The 19105-nt window shown below is 39.4% G+C and overlaps 1 protein-coding gene across 1 annotated transcript in view; it reads right to left on the bottom strand.

Annotated features, from left to right (window-relative positions):
• The window catches only part of DENND1B (DENN domain containing 1B), a 253347-nt gene that overhangs the window by 116015 nt on the left and 118227 nt on the right, over positions 1–19105 (bottom strand). The window contains exons 8-10 of the mRNA XM_082670771.1: positions 16275–16334; positions 15010–15063; positions 12190–12300 (exon numbers count right to left, since the gene is read on the bottom strand). Coding sequence (XP_082526897.1) covers positions 12190–12300; positions 15010–15063; positions 16275–16334 — 225 coding nt within the window. The remainder of the gene's footprint in view (positions 1–12189; positions 12301–15009; positions 15064–16274; positions 16335–19105) is intronic.

Here is a 19105-nt window from a genome sequence, read left to right as displayed (position 1 = left end):
TAAGGGAGCTGCTCTCACGGACAACAGTTACAAGGGCAAACGTTTATAGGATGCTAGCTCTGTGCCAGGCGCTATTCTCAGCACTTGACATACTCAGATTTAATGCTACAACAACCTTATGAAACAGGCAGTATTATCACTACTCCCATTTTACAGATCAGGACACTGTGGCAAAGTTACACCAATTGCCTGAGATCACACAACTGGCAAGTGGCAAATCCAGGAGACCAACGCCAGCAGGCTCCAGAGTACAATAACCAGTATATTAACCTGCCTTTTGATATACAAAGATTCAAAATCCCCATTCATTGTAAGGCTTTGAATAATATATACTGGCTGAAAATATTTTATCCTAATTATATAGTGGAGAATGAGCCTCTGACTGAACAGACAGACAAGAACAGTTGACCTTTAAATGAAAAATTCAGGATCTAGGATAGAGATGCAATTTACAAAACTTTCCCAGGCATCACAGTCTGCGCCTTCAGCAGGAAACCAGGAGAGCAGATTCTCTGAAAAATGTTACAAAGATAAGATACTTGATAAAAATTCTACCAGTTATCATCTCAATCTGCATCTGCGAGTATATTTAGTTGGAAGCCAAACCAAAGTTCTTTCCCTTTGTGATATGGAATCTCACTTATACCTTGTTCTTAGACTATATATTTACTGAGGAGATCAGCCTACTAATACAACTAAGCAATGTTTTAAGCAATTCAGTAGACATCTATTTTGAGAAGAATAAAACCACATTATCAGATTTCCAAGGAGACGACAGGAAAACGATCTATTGAGTGTGATGACCACGACGGAAAACAGCACGATTCTAATTCACACGCTTTACAAGTAAAGATCTCATCCTGACGCACCGCCACTCCTGTTGTTCTAGTCTCTGTGTATCTCTTAGCCAGATTCTGCCTCATTTTAATGTAGGAGTCCCACTGCCTTCAACTAAGGTTCTATATGAATTACTGAGGGGCAGATTTATGTCCCCTAAGAATGTATTTATGCACAAAATCCAAGAAATATTGATTAGAGACTTCATTTGATTTTTAACTGAATCAATGTTTACTTCAGAAATGTAAGCGCTATAAATACCTAAAGGTACACAGAATAAACTGCTGCAGATATGAACGTGATAAATTTCCTTGTGGAATGAAAAAAATTTCAGTGGAAAGCATAAAAAAACTATCTGTTTCAACACATTTAATTTACATTCACGTTTAAAAGTTGAGGACAAAAAAGGTAGCAGCACAGTATTTGAAAACCACAAAGCTATCCCCACTATAAGATATTCTTACTTGAGCAAAATTCTGACACTCAAATTAAGTGATAGTTGTAAAGAAATGTTTACAGAAATAGCCATTTTATATCATGAAAAAAGACAGTATTTGGCTGTACATTTTTCTTTTTCAATACTTTTTTATACTAAAGTATCAGCTTATATTTCATTCTCTTTCTCCATCCCTTTAGGATGGTAAATTCTGCTGCTTCATTACTAAACTTCATCCTGACCTCTCTGCATCATATCCAAGTCCCTTGGAAAGTTCTGCTCATCTCACGGTTGGTCACTGGTTAATTAGCTCTTCCGAGCCAAACAATTCTAATATTTTCTTGCTTGCTTGCTTCTTCCATGTACTCATTCTTTCACTCATTTGACACATGGGGAAACCAAGGCAAAGTTGAACCAACCTGCCCAAGATCACACAACTAGATGTGGGGCCCCAAACATGTGTCAGGCACCGCTGCTGGTGCTGGGGACAGAATAATCAGCCAAGGAGACAAAGCCTCTGCCCTCAAGGAGCTTTCACTCTAGTGAGCCTCAACAGGCACCATGCCTGTCATACCGACCCCACCTCAATTCTGAATTCCTGTAGCTGCCACACTGCACATAAATGTCAACGCCTTCAAACACTCCCCCCGCCACATGACTTTCCCCATCACTGAATTTACTGCTCTCTAGTTCACGTCTTCAAGCCAATTCTGTAGCAGTTTAGCTTTTCCTGGAGAAGAGGCCCGTCTAGTTTTCCACAACTTTCAAGCGTCTGACACTGTAACACAGCTCAAATGTATCTATCTTCTCTCCACACAGACTTCTAGACCCTGGATTCTAGAGGACCGTTCGTGTGAATTCTATAAAAACCATATATTTTAAAATAAGCATTTATTTAAGAAATGAACAGTACAGTTAAAGAATCACTAAATTTAACAATTAGGAAAAACCTTAGAAATCATTCTTGTTCAATTCTTTCATTTTTTATATAATAAACTTCAGGATAAAAGGAAAAAATGGCTTATATGAAGTCATCCAATTTTTCAGGTGAGTAGTCAGGAACTGAAAAACGAATCTCTAATTTTAGAAGATATTATTGATATAATCACACTACTACCACATTTGGGGACATATTCCAAATAACCAATAAATAAAGTCTAATGGACTGAACGCACTGTTTTAAATAGTAGGCATCTCTGAAAATCATAACTTAAAATACCTCTCACCAGGAACAAAACTAATGGCAAACCACCAGCAACTGAAAGAGACAACCGCAAGCAGCCCCAAAGGACTTCTGAATCCTTACAAGTGAACTATTTGTAAATTACAGGTATCTAAATGAGAATGAATAATTGTACATATATATCATATGCTGTATCATTAAAATTGTATATAATATTCCCATATATACTTAACGTACACATATGTATATTTAGCAGGCATATCAAACACTTGTAAATATATACATCTATACATAAACACACACACACACTTTACAGAGTTACAATTTACTAGTAGCAAATGACATCAGGCTCTGCCCCCATTATATATCAGACACTAAGGAAATAGCTGATGAATATTTGTCCTTTGTGTGTCACTGTAAACTTCTCCCTCTTATTTACCTACTTTCAAGCAGACTCTACATCCAACAGACATTTCCTTATTAGCCATGCTTCTAAAACCCAACTCCATCTACCTTTCATGGTCACTGTTAGCTCAGGAGCTGGTCGCCTCTTTTTCTACTTACTGTGACTGCCTTTTAACAAGACAGCTGTCAGAGTTTTCCTACTTTATTTTTTCTAATGCCACCAGCTTCTCTTCCCCAAAACAAAACTGGTCACAGCATGTCCCTCATTTGCCTCCCCACAATCTGTTGGATAAAATCCAAACCCCTTCATTTAACAAACACGGTTCTTCACAATCTGGCCACTGCTATCTCTCCAACTACATCTTGTAGCATGACTTCTCTCTGTCACTCTATTTGCGCACACATACACACACACACAAGTATATATCTCCTAGACAAATCACAAATTCCTTCCAAGAACCAGGCGTAATATTGAGGTCAACTCTTTAATCTACCACCTTCCCTCCTATATTTCCCACATCAGAGTTCTAGTCACACTGACTGGCCTTGATTGACACTATATAATTTATTATTTATTACGATTCCAGAGAATCATAAGTTAATAACTTTGAAATTCCCACTACCTGGCAAATAATAATATTTATCGATACCAAATAAATAAATACCCTTATACTCCACGTTTGGAAAACTCTACCAATGTCAAATATCTCCTTCAAAATAAAGATCTATGTTTTTCTTCTCAAGTGGTTAACTAGTTTTTACTCTTTCCATTACACTATTTTATCATAGTAAATCACAACAAAATATGAGATTCATGGAAGCTGTGCCTTCAATTTATGCCTCTCAGATCCAAGTTCACTCTCTGCCACCCATCTGCGACAATGGATCTGGGCCCTTGAAGTATTTACCAGACAGAGGACAGAGTGAGCTCTGTCTGCAGAGGACACAGGAGACGCACTGCAGGAGGATGGGACTGTGGCTTCCTGGTTCCGTGTGCTCTGGGGCAGGCTCCTGCAGGGCCTGTGCATCTCCGGGGCCTGGCTCTTGTAGGGCACTGGTCAGTAGTACCCAGCAGTAACACCTGGCACCTTCTTCAGGTGGTTCTGCAGCAGAACGTGTCTAGGGAGCCATCTCCCATGGCAATCAGGTAAACTACCTGGTGGCAGGTTAATTATACTGAACCTCTTCCATCAAGAAGGAGGCTTGATTAGGTTCACCCTCACTGGAATAAATATTCTGGGTAAGGACTCGTCTTCTCTGCCATAATCCTTCTGCCAGCACCACCACCATCAGACTCACAGAATAACACACCTGTCAGCACGGCACTCCATAAAGCACTGGATCTCATCAAGGTATTCATGTAACAGCAAAGTAGAGCAAGAGGCTCATGTCCATGAACTCAGCTACTCTGGCCTACACTTATAACCTAGAAGCTGCTGGCCTAATCAAAAGGTGGAATGGCTCACGGACGACTCAGTTATGACGCCAGTTGGGAAAGAACACCCTTAAAGGGTGGGGCTCTGTTTAACATGATGCAGGATACGCTTTGAATCAGAAACCGTTTTGCGGCGCTGTTTCTCCCAAAGCCAGAATCCATGGGACCGGGAGTCAAGGGGTAGGAGTGGGGTTGGCCCTCTCATCATCACTCTTAATAGTCCACTTGCAGAAATTCTAATTCCTGCCCCAGCCATGCAGGGTGCTTTTGGCTTGGGGATCTGACCTCCCAACAGTGGAATGCTTCCACTTGAACCAGAAGATGTGACTGCCACCTGGCCATTGAATCAACAGGCTAAAAACTGGGGTTAATCTACTGGCTGGAATGATTGATCTCAATAACCAGAAGTAAGTTGGGTTGTTTTTACACAACAGGCAGGCAAGACTATGTCTGCAACCATGGAATTCTCTGGGATGCATCTTGGTACTTCCATGCCTGGTAGTAAATGTTAACGGGAAACGACGGCAATCAAAAACAAAAAACAAAAAACGGAACTATCGAGGATCCAGATCTTTTGGAAATGAAAGTTTATATCATTAAACCAGGTAAAAAAAAATCCAACCAGCTGAGGCTCTGGCTGAGGTGAGGGGACTGTGGAACAGGTAATGAAAGAAGGAAGTCAGAAATATCAATTATGGTCTCATGAGCAGTTACATAAACAAGGGCTGTAGTAGCTTTCCATATTTTTAATTTTCCTATGTTTATTTTTATCTGCTGACCACTTTTTCTTCTCTGTCTCATCTTTATCTTACATATATGTTGTTAGTAGTTAACAGAAAATTAAATGTAATTGTAATTGAAGAGATGGACACATGACTCTCGGCACTGTGCTGCTTCCCATTTGGGGGAAAGGGTGAAAATGTCTGTACTGCAGCTACATCTCATTAGGCAGACACAGAGCTTTGTTTTGCTGTTGCTCAGGAAGTGCAAGTGATTTAGAGGGTGTCAATGGAGGATGAGCATCCAAAGGGGTGGCCTGTACCAGTTACCGATTTACTGCCTCTCACCCTCAAGTCTACCCCTCTTTGTCAGATCTGAGAAAATAAATCTGTGCCCTTTCGATATCTTTTCCTTTTAGCAGCCGGCACGATGCTAAGCTTTGTCCGCAGAAGACAATGAAGCGACATTTCCGGAAGACAGGGTTTGACGTCCTGGCCCCAGTCTACTCACCAGGCGGTCCCCCTTGGAGCTCGCCAAGCACGGTGGGTGGCTGCCAGGCTGCCGTGTGACAGCAGCTCAGCCCTGCAGGCCGCAGGGGCCGGGGGCCCCCGGCTCGCCTCGGCAGCTCCGGGCAGGGTGCCTGTGGCCCCCGCGGTGCGCGGCGGCTGTGGCACAGAGGCTTCTCCTGCACCTGGTGGGTGAAGCGCCACCGTCAGCAGCGCCCGGCAGCCGGAAGCCTCCCTTGGTGCCATCCTCCCCTCAGCTGGCTTCCGGCGGGGCGGGGGGCCTCCGGCGAGACAGTCCGGAGGAGCGGCCTCTCCCAGTGACTCCAGAGCAGTGGGCTCTCTGGGCACAGATCCCCAGCTCCCCTCAGGTTCGTAGCTGCTTTATACCTACTATGCCAGGTTCTTCACAGCTCCCGGCACTTCCCGCAGCCCCTCCCTGTTACCCCGATCTCACATGACAGTCTTAAATTCTTTATATTCAACTTGCATCGTTCAGATGACTGTAGTTTCTCTCTCCTGACTGGACCCAGACTGATACAGAGGCTGTGACCTCGTTTCCTTGCCTGTGTATGTAGAACACTGTCTAGCATGAGTTAGGTGAGCCATAGATGAGGAGTGATTCAATGAATGAACAAAGAAACCACCTGCCATGGGAAGAAAGGAGTATGTTTTCTCCTTAGGACTACGTGAAGGCCAAAAGATAGCAAACCAAGTTCCTGTACAGATTGGACAAGAGTCAATATAGCAAGAGAAATTCATGAAGCTGAAAGAGTTTAAGATGTACTGATAACTTTTCCCCCAAGGAATTACAATTTTGGCATAGACTTTTTTAAAAATTAAAAATTTCTAGTAGAAAACAGCTGAACACAAATCTTTTTTTTTAAGACAAAGGCCTATATGGAAATTATCCTCTAATTTATCAACTTCAGAATTTACAAAGAAACCTTTACCATTGGCATAATTATTATTATTTAAAAACACTAGTGTCAAAAAAGGCAATCAAAGAGATACATTTTTACTTGTTAAAGAGACATGTTTCTACCCTGGCATTTGCAGCATCAGATGAACATTTCATATTTCATACCATAATTAGTGAAAATTTTATTATATTTTAAATACTTTTCTCTCTGATATCCACAGTTCAGAAGATTAAGTTTACTGCACCCACATACACACACACATATCGACCATGGTTCTAACCTTTACTGTGCTCGTTTCTATGAAAAACAGCTCTTATCACCTCAAGAGTTAGAAGATACAAACACCTGCAGCTTTTCCCGTCTTAGACGTTTCCTCCACACAAATCGTCCCACAAAGTGTCACATGACCAACCTCAATAGTCCCATTTCCACGCTCCAGCCACATCCACTTAGCAGTGAATGAAAATGCAATGTTCTAAAGAGCAGTATCTAAGTCAAATAACACAATGGTGAGTAGAGTCACTGTCTGCAGTTTCGGCTGACATAAGTGGTTGCTATGGGCTTTGGGAAGAATTAAAAATCCAAAAATTGTTCCTAGATTCTCTCTCCCTGAGAGGTCTTGATAATAATTTTTAACTGCACCATGCTGCTGCAGCTTTAAAATCATAAGGGGGAAACATACACTGCAGTAATCTGAAGCAGGGAGTAGCTCTGGGTAATCTTTGTTCTCGCACCAACTGTTCAGTTCTTATCTCCAGAAAGATTCTCTGTGCTGCCGGTTTCAGATTAAATGCTGATAGGTGGCACTACTAAGAGACAAGTCAAGAATACGTAAAATCCAGATGGAGAGGTTAAAGTCCTGCGGATTCCCCTTCAATCTAACTCAACCTATAACATCTACATTTTAATAGCTGATTTTCCGCGGATCACAAGATTTCTTTTTGCATAGGCCCTTGATGGTATTAATGAGGGAAGGGGAGAAAAGCATATGCTTAAATGCCTGGGGGCAACTATAACAAAGGAAGAGATGACAGTGTATTAGCACAATTCCTGCACTCACAGCACACTGCTTGCTCTGAGCAGTCCAGACAGGACACGGACTACACAATCACATCTCTGTAACTAATGTGCTTACAGACTCCAAGAGGGTGATATCTACCAACTAAATATTGGTCAAAATGGGAGCTAACACTCAGACATCTGCTCTAAAGAGAGCATCTCTTGTACCTGCTTCCAAAAGGCCACAAAGATACACTCTAGTTAACACATCACTGACAGGATGACGAGAGCTCCTGTCAGACGCTGGCCAGCTCAGTGTTGGAAACAAAACGCACGGCCCCAGCTGACTAGCTAGAGAACGTCTGGGGGACAATTACAGAGCACCTGACAAGGCTTCGTGCCTGACTGACTTGAGAGCCGATGACACGGCTTTAAACAGCAATCCTTCCCTACCTCTGGTCACAAAACAGCAAAAAGTCAACTGATACACCCTTGTAATATCATGATTTATTCCTTTGCTTTGAATACATGAGACTCTGGGCCGATGTCCTGCTAGTCTGCTATTCACTTGGGGCTTAAACCTCTAGGACCTGCCTACGGCAGGTACAAAATCAACATTCTTGTTCAGGATTACCAGGAACCCTTCCGTGTGTACCGGATAATGTACACATCAGTAGGATAAACACAAAACCGATGACATTCCAATTCATTCAACTCAAAACACGGAAAAATATAATAGTGAGTCCTAACAAAATACATTTTACTATAAGGAGGAAAAACCCACGAAAAATTTTAAAACATAACAATACTCTTGATACTTTTGCTAACACAGCTCAAAACTTTTTTATTTTAAAGTTTATCGCTATAAAGATAATTACAAATTATAATTTTAACTACACACAATACCTGAGGAAGGAACACTCGGGTAGCTCATTATCTGTCAGGGTATCACCAGTAAAACCCCCGGCTAGCTATACAGTTGACAGATATGATTCTAATAAAATTATGACCATATCAAAGTATAAATCCAAAGTTCCCAAAACTATAACAAAATTATAAATGCGAGGAACTTATACATGCTCTTCCAATAATTAAAAATTTGGCCACAGATTAAAAAGTGAAAACCAGGTAAAACACAATTTCTTGCATTAATTTTAAGTACATTATAGTCTTTGTGGTACATAAAATCCTATAAGGATGTAAAAAGCTTCACTGGCAGTAGTCTTAACCTCAATTCATTGATACGTTAACTATTCCTTCCTTGGTCGTTTCAGAGGTTCCACTAAACGGTTTCTAAAAAATATTTACTTCTAATTTATGTTATGGTACTAGTCTTTGACCTTAAACATTACTGGGCGTGGAATTTATAGCACGCATGTGTGTATATACATGAATTTTTCAAGCTAGATTCAAGTGAAGCAGCTTCCCCTACAGAAGGAGGGTGAGGAGATCATGAGAGCAAACTTGAATTATGTTTCTTTTATCAGTCCTACTGCCCCAGATGGTGAACCAAAACAAAGCTGTTAACTGAGAGGTGACATCACCACCAAGTTTTCAGGAACTTTCATAAACAACTGCTATTACGTTGACCTCAAATATAAGAAACAACTCCCTGGGGGCTTCCCTGGTGGCGCAGTGGTTGAGAGTCCGCCTGCCGATCCAGGGGACACAGGTTCGTGCAGAAAAAAAAAAGAAACAACTCCCTGACTAATACCAAGCCTTTATTAAAATCATTTATTTTCTAATTCAAACAAAGTTAAAGGGTAGGCATGTTCATTTTTACTCTAAACTTCAGATCCAGATTATTATAAATTTATAGCTGATAATCATTTAATCTTATGCCGATAAAATTCTAAGCACTTCATATATACACGTATGTGTGTGTGCATGTACACATATCCTTAATCTTTAAAGCAACCCTATGAGATTAAAACTAGTATCACTCCCATGTTCCCAGTTTAAATGTGAAGAAACTGAGTGGAAGAGAGGTTACCTAGCCATTAAGAGGTGTTTAAAAATTACAACAAAAAGAAACACCACCATTTTACAATACCTACCAAAAAATGTTTTTACAAAATATTTACATATATTCAGATTTCTTTCCTTTTTTAATTGAAGTATAATTGACTTGAAATATTATATTATTCTCAGGTGTAAATACAGTGATTTGGGATTTTTATACATTACGAAACGATCAGCATTATTAAGTCTAGTTACCATCTGTCGCCAGAGTTTTGGCAATATTATTCAGTATGTTCCCCCTGCTGTACATTACATTCCTGTGACTTATTTATTTTCTCACTGGAAGTCGGTGCCTCAGCCCCCTTCACCTGTTTTGCCCATCCTCCCACCCCACCTCCACCTCTGGCAACCACCTGTTTGTTCTCTGTATCTATAAGTCTGTTTCTGTTTTGTTACATTTGTTTGCTTTGTTTTCTTAGATTCCACATATAAGTGAGATCATATGGTATTTGTCTTTCTCAGTCTGACTTATTTCACTTAGCATCATGCCCTCAAGGTCCGTCCATGTTATTACAAGTGGCAAGATTTTATTCCTTTCTGTGGCTAATATTCCATTGTATATATGCACCACATCTTCTTTATTCATTCGTCTATGATGGGCACTTAAGCTGCTTCCATATCTTGGTTATTGTGAATAAGGCTGCAATGAACATAGGGTTGCAGATATCTTTCTGAATTGGTGTTTTTGTTTTCTTCGGATAAAAACCCAGGAGTGGAATTGCTGGACCACATGGTAGTTCTATTTTTAATATTTTGAGGAACCTCCATACTGCTTTCCATCAGATTTATTTCTAATGTTTCCCTACACAGACCAGCTTACACGCTCACGCCCACACTTCCTTCGGACCTCTGCTCAAACACCACCTCATGAGAGAAGGCTTCCCTGACCTCCCTACACAAAACTGAAATCTGCCCCTGACCTTTCACCCCAGATTCACACTCACTTTCTCCCTCATCTCTTGGTACTCAGCACCATATGACATAACAGCTATTTCTTCATTCATGTCTTCATCTTCTCTATCAGTTGGATATAAGCTCCAAGAGTGTTTGGACTTTGCTTTGCTTACTGCTCAATCCTCAGTGCCTAGAAAGTGGCAAGCACATAGTAGGTGCATAATAAATATGTTACATGAATTAATCTTGATAGGAATTTAGCTCCTAGGTCTCCAAGATAGCTTGTACAATCTTTTTAATCTTCAGGACAACATCCATATAGAAATATTCTTTATAATCTTGAAAAAACTGGCTTAAAAAAGTGATGAGGATAAGCTGTGTGGCGCAGCTAAGAAAGAAATAAATTAATAAATAAATGCAGGAAATGTCAGTGTAACCAAAGATAATGTAGTTTAAAAAAAAACGTGATGAGGAGGAAGAGAAGGGGAGGATAAATAAGAATGATTTTACCTCAACGGTAAGTTAAGCACAGCAGAAAAGCAAATATATAAGAAGTACCAAATAATTCAGATTGAATTTCTCAACATCACTTTAAGAAAATGCAAATAATTACCTGCATCACTGACTAGCACTTATTCTCTGATTGAACTACATCATTTCTCCACACTTACTCCTTCAAATGCATATAACTTGTTTTTCAATGTGTAAAATAATGTATTTTCAATTTTTTTTGAAAAGTGGGCATATCATTATTGCATTTCAAAATCTCAAAACTGTATTTTTTCAACTCTAGAGTAATGCAAATAACCCAAAATTAGCATCAGGAGACCCAGTTTCACATTACCTGTCTCCAACTATCTTATTTGGCCTTGGGGTAGCCATTTAACCTTTCTCTGAAAATATCAACACCTTTCTCATTGTTACACCCTAAAGAGATGCCCTAGAGAAATCCTGAAGCTCCTTCTGCTCTAAAATACTAAAACTTTGCAGAATAAGGTTTTTATTTCTACTATCAGAGAACAAAACATAGGTATTATCTTATTTTTATCAGTTAGCCAAATTTCAAGGAAGCTAATTCATGAAATATTAAATAATGTTTTTAATAAATATCTCATACATTACTCAAAACTATATTTACATTTATATTAAAATTTTTAGGTCAAAAATATTAAAATATTAATGCTCAAAGTGAAAAAAATTAGAAAATCTAGCAAAATACTTCTGAATGTTTTTCTATGACCCAAGAAAACTCTATTCTCCCTGCCTTTACCACAGTAATGAAGACCTTCCAGAAAAACATTTCAGTGAGTAGCATAAAACCTGTGATTTAAAAAACACGCTATTTTGACTTTTAAGTTATTATCAGTCTGAAGAGCTCCTCCAAATCAGAACTATTATAGAACCCACTCCCAAACCACTACTTGGCAACAAAGATGAATCTACCTATTACCAGGTTAGGATAGCAGCTATTATCATGGCCCCTTGATTTCTTTCAAGTAGCTCCAATGGAAAAAGCCTCAAGTGAATAATAAAGATCTCATAATAGCTCTTAAGAATTCGTTAGATGGTAGAAGGCACTAAAATGAACTCTGGAGAGTTAAAAAGAAAAAAGAAAAAAAAAAACTCTCATCTTCTGATAAGAAAAAATAATTAACCTGACTTAATGCACCCGCGAAGGCCTTCCATAAATCAGACCTTTGTACTCCAAGAGCCAGATTAAAACCATATATCAAAAGGGTATGTAGATATTGTCTCGTAAGCACACGCAGAGCATTTCTGCCTCTGCGTGGGCTACAGGTCTTTCCGCGCGGAGGGGAGTGTGAGATACTCACGGTGCTGAGCTTGCCGGAGGTGATGATGATGCGCCTCTCGTGCAGCATGCTGGCGTAGAGCTGCAGCATGTTGTTCGCGTCCACAGCCACAAAGTACTCCGTGAGGTTCCTCTGCACAAGCCAGAGACAACTGTGTAAGTTACAGGGAAAGTATCTGATACGTTCGCCACAGAGTCTGAAGTACGAACAATGTTAGGAGAATAAGTGGTATTCATTAAAATAATTAAATTTAATTCTATTCTGCCGCCACACAGAGCACGTAGCCTTCTACTATTATTTGAAACATAGCCCTACTCTACGAAAACATTCTCAGAGGGTGATCAGAGCATCACATCTTTCCCACCCTCCCTCCCCAGGCACCTGAAAAAGAAGCCTGTTTTTTGGGCCCCAACCTAGACCTGCTGAGTGGTAATCTTCAGAGTACAGCCCCAGGAATCCATTTTCTAAAAAAATACTGCCAGTGGTTCTTACACACACTGAACTTTGAGAACTGCTGCTCCAGAAAATACATTTGAGTCTCCCTCTGTTTGCCAATCAGCCAGCAGGCAAAATCATTGCCTGAAACTATACGCATAAGGCAACCACAGGATGAGATGGGTTTATAAAGCAGACCCTTGATTCTTTTTTTTTTTTTTTTTTTTTTGCTGTACGTGGGCCTCTCACTGTTGTGGCCTCTCTTGCTGTGGAGCACAGGCTCCGGACGCGCAGGCTCAGCGGCCATGGCTCACGGGCCCAGCCGCTCCGTGGCATGTGGGATCTTCCCGGACCGGGGCACGAACCTGCGTCCCCTGCATCGGCAGGCAGACTCTCAACCACTGCGCCACAGGGAAGCCCACCTTTGATTCTTTATTAAGGAAGATCTCATTTATATCCCATGTCAGGCCTGCTTTATACCACTATAACCAAATAAAAGTTGGTGTTAATTTGATTCCTTGACTTAACACTTCAAATTGTTTTCCCCACATAGGAACAAAACTGGGGTAAGCTGCGTTAACTTTCACTTTTAGATCCTCTCCTCTTACTTATTTTTAATTTTCTGTACTCAAACTTAAGCCCATCAGAAAGCAACAAGTGATAAAGAGACTGAATGAGAGATGACAGCAGACTGAAACTGCAGTGCCAGGTGCACTATGACCCAGAAGGCTAAAACTTCTAGTTGAGCAGGAAACTAAGAAATCCAATGTTTCTTCTATTTCTGTGAGGTACAGACCTTCCCAGAACAAACCAGTAATCACAGCAGGGCACATAAACGGAAACAGTGAGTGATGCTGAACTTGGTGGAGAGATTCATTTCCTGTTTTCTCTAGCTGAAGCACACCTCACCTTCTATTTCAAGTCTTCATAATACAAAATTACTTTTATGTCATTCAACGTTAATATTTTTCCTATAATCTCAAAGATAATTTCTAGATGGGGAATTATTTCTCAATGCAGAATGCTGCCTTATGTATAGGTCCTTGCTTTTTTTTTTCCTCTTCCCTAAACAGGACATTCTAAAAATAAAATATATTAATGGAGATGTAAAAATGTATATTCTCAGTGGCAGTTTTTCCTTAGAATGGTTCTTTAAAACTTCCAAAGTCACAGCAAAGTTTGTGAAGTTTGTTAAATCAAGCTATTAGCGGCTTATTAGTAAATTTAAGAAAGGTAAGAAGAGGAGAGGCTAAAGCAAGAGACTGACTTGTATTAACAACCCTGATGTGGGGGCAGGCGCGCGTAAGTCAAGGCGGTGAGTCAGCCTCCAGGAAACCTAACAGACACCCGCAGCCCACGGTGGACTCGCACAAGACTTGAGAGCCTGGGATGTGACCTGCTGATTTGATGGTCTATCCCAGGCCCACGTGAAGAGCAGCTGAACGCAGTCTCTCACAGGAGTTAACTGGACTCATCTGTACCAAAAACACCACTGACAGTCTCGGTTCGAAATTAGGAAATTTACAATTGTCTTCTTGGACTTTGTTCGTTCACTTATAACCCACGTGCTTTTGGAAACCAAACACTCAGTAGGTTCAAAAACATTTTTGGAAGCACAATAGAGTTCTGAGGAAAATAATACATATTCCTTAAGTTGATGTTTCCTTCACTTTGATTGAATTATTTCTACTAATTCATTTTATCTTTCCAAAACAAAGCTGAAAAAAATTATGAAAGGAAATACTTCCTTTTCACACAGCATCCAAAAGTGTACTTGTCAATTCTATTTATCCATGTAAGCTTTTCTACAGAATTTTAATTTGTAATAACTACTAAAACACTGAAAATATTTCTAGTAAGGCTACAATCAGGACTCTAAATAAATGTGAACTGTAGCAATTTTATAATTTCTTGTAGTATCCTTCAAGCCTTACAAAACATGTATTACTTATATTAAAAATCAGGAAATCAAGTAGAGAACATCTAAAATTTGAAAAGATATATATATATATACAAGGAATCTAAATACTATGGTCATTTCACTAAAGTAACTATTTGCGTGAAAATATTTCCCATTGCACGTGTTCCTTCCCTGCCAAAAGGAGTCATCTCCTGAGACCTCTCTTCTGCCTAATCTGGGGATCTCAGGACGTAACTGAACACAGACTATCCTACTGAACTATCTCAAATGGTAGAAATCGTTTTTCTCATAATTTGTCTTATCTACAGGAGGTAAAGTAGCAGATACATAAAGAAGAAAAAGAGATAACATTATTCTTTATTTTTTCATTTTTTCTCACAGAGAGTTACAATGTTTTCTATTTCTCTACAAAGAAATCCTTAAACAGTGAGACCAAAATAAATAAATTTCATAATATCAGTAGAATAAAAACAGAGAAAACTTACACTCTCCGGTATTGTTGGGAGTCCAGTTACATCAGGGGCAATGAAGTAGGAATGCTAATCAACAGAAATAAATCACATAAGAAAAGGAGAATTAAAATTTGGTAGCATTACGTATAATTTGAGATTAAAAATTTTAAAACATATCAACTAAATAAATACCAAGGACTGATGCTCAGGGTTTGCTGAATTTGAGAGATTCTTAAATGAGATAGCAGGTTTATATGAGATTTAGCAATAACTTTCTCATACAAAAAGTTTAAGTGTTGGTTAAAAATATTTCACTTTAAAATTGAAGTGGGAATCCTAGAAAAAATTTATTAAGACCAAAAAAGCAAATTACTGAAAAATAGATAGATAGATAGATAATTTTAACACATTTGGTTTAGGGAACCTGGAAAAATAAGGTTTGTTTACCCAAGAATATATCAAAATCTATTGAGATTTTTGAGTTCCTACAGTTAAGTCCCCATAAATTTCTCTGGTACATATCAGCCACTATATTATTTAGAAAGCAGAAATAAAAAATAATTTTTTAAGATTTAAAACTTCTTAAAAGGTAATTAACCCAAAATATGACTTTTATACACCCACTAAACAAATGTTAATTAGCTTCTATAATATTCAAAGCAATACAACAATTCATAGACATATTTACACAAAAAGCATACTGTGCACACCTTCACGTTTCACAGAATGTTCCCAAATTTTACCACCCAGAATCAGAGTACAAGTCAATCACCAAAATCATTTTATTTTCTGTTCATATTAATCTCCAAAATCATTTTACTATCTCACATAAGGACCTACTTAATACTGTCTTATAATTAAAGATTTGGGGGCAAAAAACCATTCTAGCCAATACTGAGCACCACTGAACTAGTCAGAGCAAGGCTAGTTGGCACCGTCACAATGCGTGGCTTGCAGGGTGGAAGAACAAGGTCCTGAGACCCTGGACAAAACATGTGACAGACACCCATGTAGTGAGCCCACTTTGACATCACCACCACTGACACGAGGGTAAACATGGATTTGGTCTCTATTAGCTATTTGTATTTGGATGGATTTTTAATAGCCCTGTATTTCATAAAGCTATGCTTTAAAAGATAGTATAAACAGAAAATATAATCTGAATGATTAATTTTCTTAAAAGAAGCAAATTTACCACTTCCCAAAGGACCAGAGTGAATCTTAAAGACATAGTGAAAGAAGTAATTAACTTCCCAATTTAACAGTGATTTTCAGAAGCCAATGTCCTTTGAACTCACCCGTGCTAGGGAGGGCTGATCTTTCAGAACTTGCTCACTGGCAATAAATATCTCTTGGTTCTTACAATACATAAGAGACAAAATGAGTACTTTACTTTCATGGGAGAAATTTACACAACAATTTGCTGTGTATTTGAGACAAACCCATGTAGCCACATTATCTGCTGAAAATATTTGAATAGCATTCATTGCAAATGTTTTAAATACTGATTTGCTAGTTCTTGCTAGAAAAATCTTGAAGCACTTTAATTCTTTTTTTTTTTTTTTTTGTCGGTACACGGGCCTCCCAATGCCGTGGCCTCTCCCGTTGCAGAGCACAGGCTCCGGACGCACAGGCTCAGCGGCCATGGCTCACGGGCCCAGCTGCTCCGCAGCATGTGGGATCTTCCCGGACCGGGGCACGAACCCGTGTCCCCTGCACTGGCAGGTGGACTCTCAGCCACTGCGCCACCAGGGAAGCCCAAAGCACTTTAATTCTTGACTGAGAGTACAGAATTCTGTGGATATTTAATGGCTTTGAAATGTACTTTCAAAATAAGCATTTACATTAGATATTAACATTTCATAAAATCTCTGTGATATTCTAGTGGTTATAATGTCAAGTCTTGAAAAACTCATGTGATGGAATATTAATGAAATACGAAATTTTAAGAAAATCACAGCAGTTTCTCAAGCCTTGTCATATTTTTATAATGGAAATTCTGCAAACAAACAAAAATTTCTTTTCCACTTGTGGAGGAACAAAAATGCCTATGACCATCAATTTTAACCTGACATCACAAAACTAAAACTGTACTAGTAGGTGAAGACAAGTGTTTTCATCCCAGTTTTGCTGGTCATTAACTGCACAGCACTGGCACGTGACTTTATAACCTATTATTGAAGTCAAATGAAATTACTGAGTGGACTTTACATAAAGGTTTATCAACCAGTTGGATTTAACAATACCTAAGATATTGTATTGAGAACAGGTGAACAAGATTTGAAACCTATCACAGACTACTGATTCAAAAGCTTATATGTGGGGCTTCCCTGGTGGCACAGTGGTTGAGAGTCCGCCTGCCGATGCAGGGGACACGGGTTCGTGCCCCAGTCCGGAAGGATTCTACATGTCGCAGAGTGGCTGGGCCCGTGAGCCATGGCCGCTGAGCCTGCGCGTCCGGAGCCTGTGCTCCACAACGGGAGAGGCCACAACAGTGAGAGGCCCGTGTACCGAAAAAAAAAAAAAAAAAAAAAAAAAAAAAGCTTATATGTGAGGCTTAAAATATAAAAATAACCATCAAACATAGAAATATACCGCAAAAAAAAAAAGCTTATATGTGAGGCTTAAAATATAAAAATAACCATCAGACATAGAAATACAACACAGTCACTCAAATTCCTTTACCAAGATTATTTCAGATATAATAAAAATCCTCTCCTTATCAAATGAAACGTCAACTTACTAGCAACTAACATTCAAATAGCTTTTCGTGGTATATCTAAATATATCATTTCATAAAATTCCCCAACTTTCTCAAAAACTGATTCACTAAATTTCTCAAATGGATAAAAGGGAACATCAAAAGAGATTAACTTTTTTGCCTCACATCACACATTTAGTGACTGTGATTTAAACCAAAATCTTCTAGTCTTTGGGTATTAAGAAGCCTAGACATCTTTGTCTTAACAGTTCTTATTAATAAAGGTAAAGTGTTTCAATATCCAATATTTCTGAAATGTATTTTTATAAGATATTTAGTTACTCCTGAACAAATAATACTGTCAAATTTAGAGAATACATTTTTATTTCTCAGCTCTCCACAGCTGCCTCTATCATCTTAGCACTTACAGTATGTTTCCTTCACCATTTAACAAAGTGTTAGAATCACTTCATACATACAACTCTTCCACAGAAAAACACTTATTTTCAGAAAATCCAGAGCTTTTCCTCCTTCTCCAAGGCATTTTTCCTTGTCCTTTGTACTTCATTCCCACTAACTGTGAACCTGCATTCTTTCGGCTTCAATGACGTCATACAAATCTGAGTTTCTCCTTAACTGCTCCTTCCTCCAGTCCTCTCCCTCCATGTACTCTCTTCTTCCATACAACTTCTTCGGGCAATTAGACCTTACCCTCTGCTCTATCCTCTCTACATTCTGCCCTTTAAATTGCTCAGTTATTCCTACAACCATGTCTGCAGATGACTCCCCAATTTGGGTTAACAATTCCAGGTTAGGGCTTCCCTGGTGGCGCAGTGGTTGAGAGTCCGCCTGCCAATGCAGGGGACATGGGTTCGCGCCCCGGTCCGGGAAGATCCCACATGCCGCAGAGCGGCTGGGCCCGTGAGCCATGGCCGCTGAGCCTGCGCGTCCGGAGGCTGTGCTCCGCAACGGGAGAGGCCACAATAGTGAGAGGCCTGCGTACCGCTAAAAAAAAAAAAAATTCCAGCTTATCCTTAGCTTTCCAGCCCCCAATCTCTAAATGACTACATAACGTTTATTTCCACTTTGGCATTAAGCAACAAATGAGGATTCAGACCTAAAGGGGCAGAGAACATTATGCTGTTAACAACAAGGGAACATTTCACAGAGGTGGGAACTGAGCTAGTTCTAAAGATACATAGTCTACAAGAGGTTTTAGAGGAAGCTGTACAACCAAGAAAGCACAATGTTCACTCAAGAAGATGAACAGAAAACTGTGACCAGAGTAGAGAATCAATTCGTGGGGAAAAAAACTGAGACAGAAAAGTGAAAAGCTGGATTGAGGCTAAGAAGTGGATGGTCCTGAAAGGCCAAAAATTTGGACAAATTCTACCGAAAATGGGGGACTACTAAAGGTTTTCATCAGGG

Source organism: Grampus griseus (assembly GCF_964374135.1).
Source record: "Grampus griseus genome assembly, chromosome: 1".
NCBI classification, from domain to species: Eukaryota; Metazoa; Chordata; class Mammalia; order Artiodactyla; family Delphinidae; genus Grampus; species Grampus griseus.
Note: the sequence above shows the minus strand (reverse complement) of the source record. Positions and strands in the feature narration are given on the sequence as shown.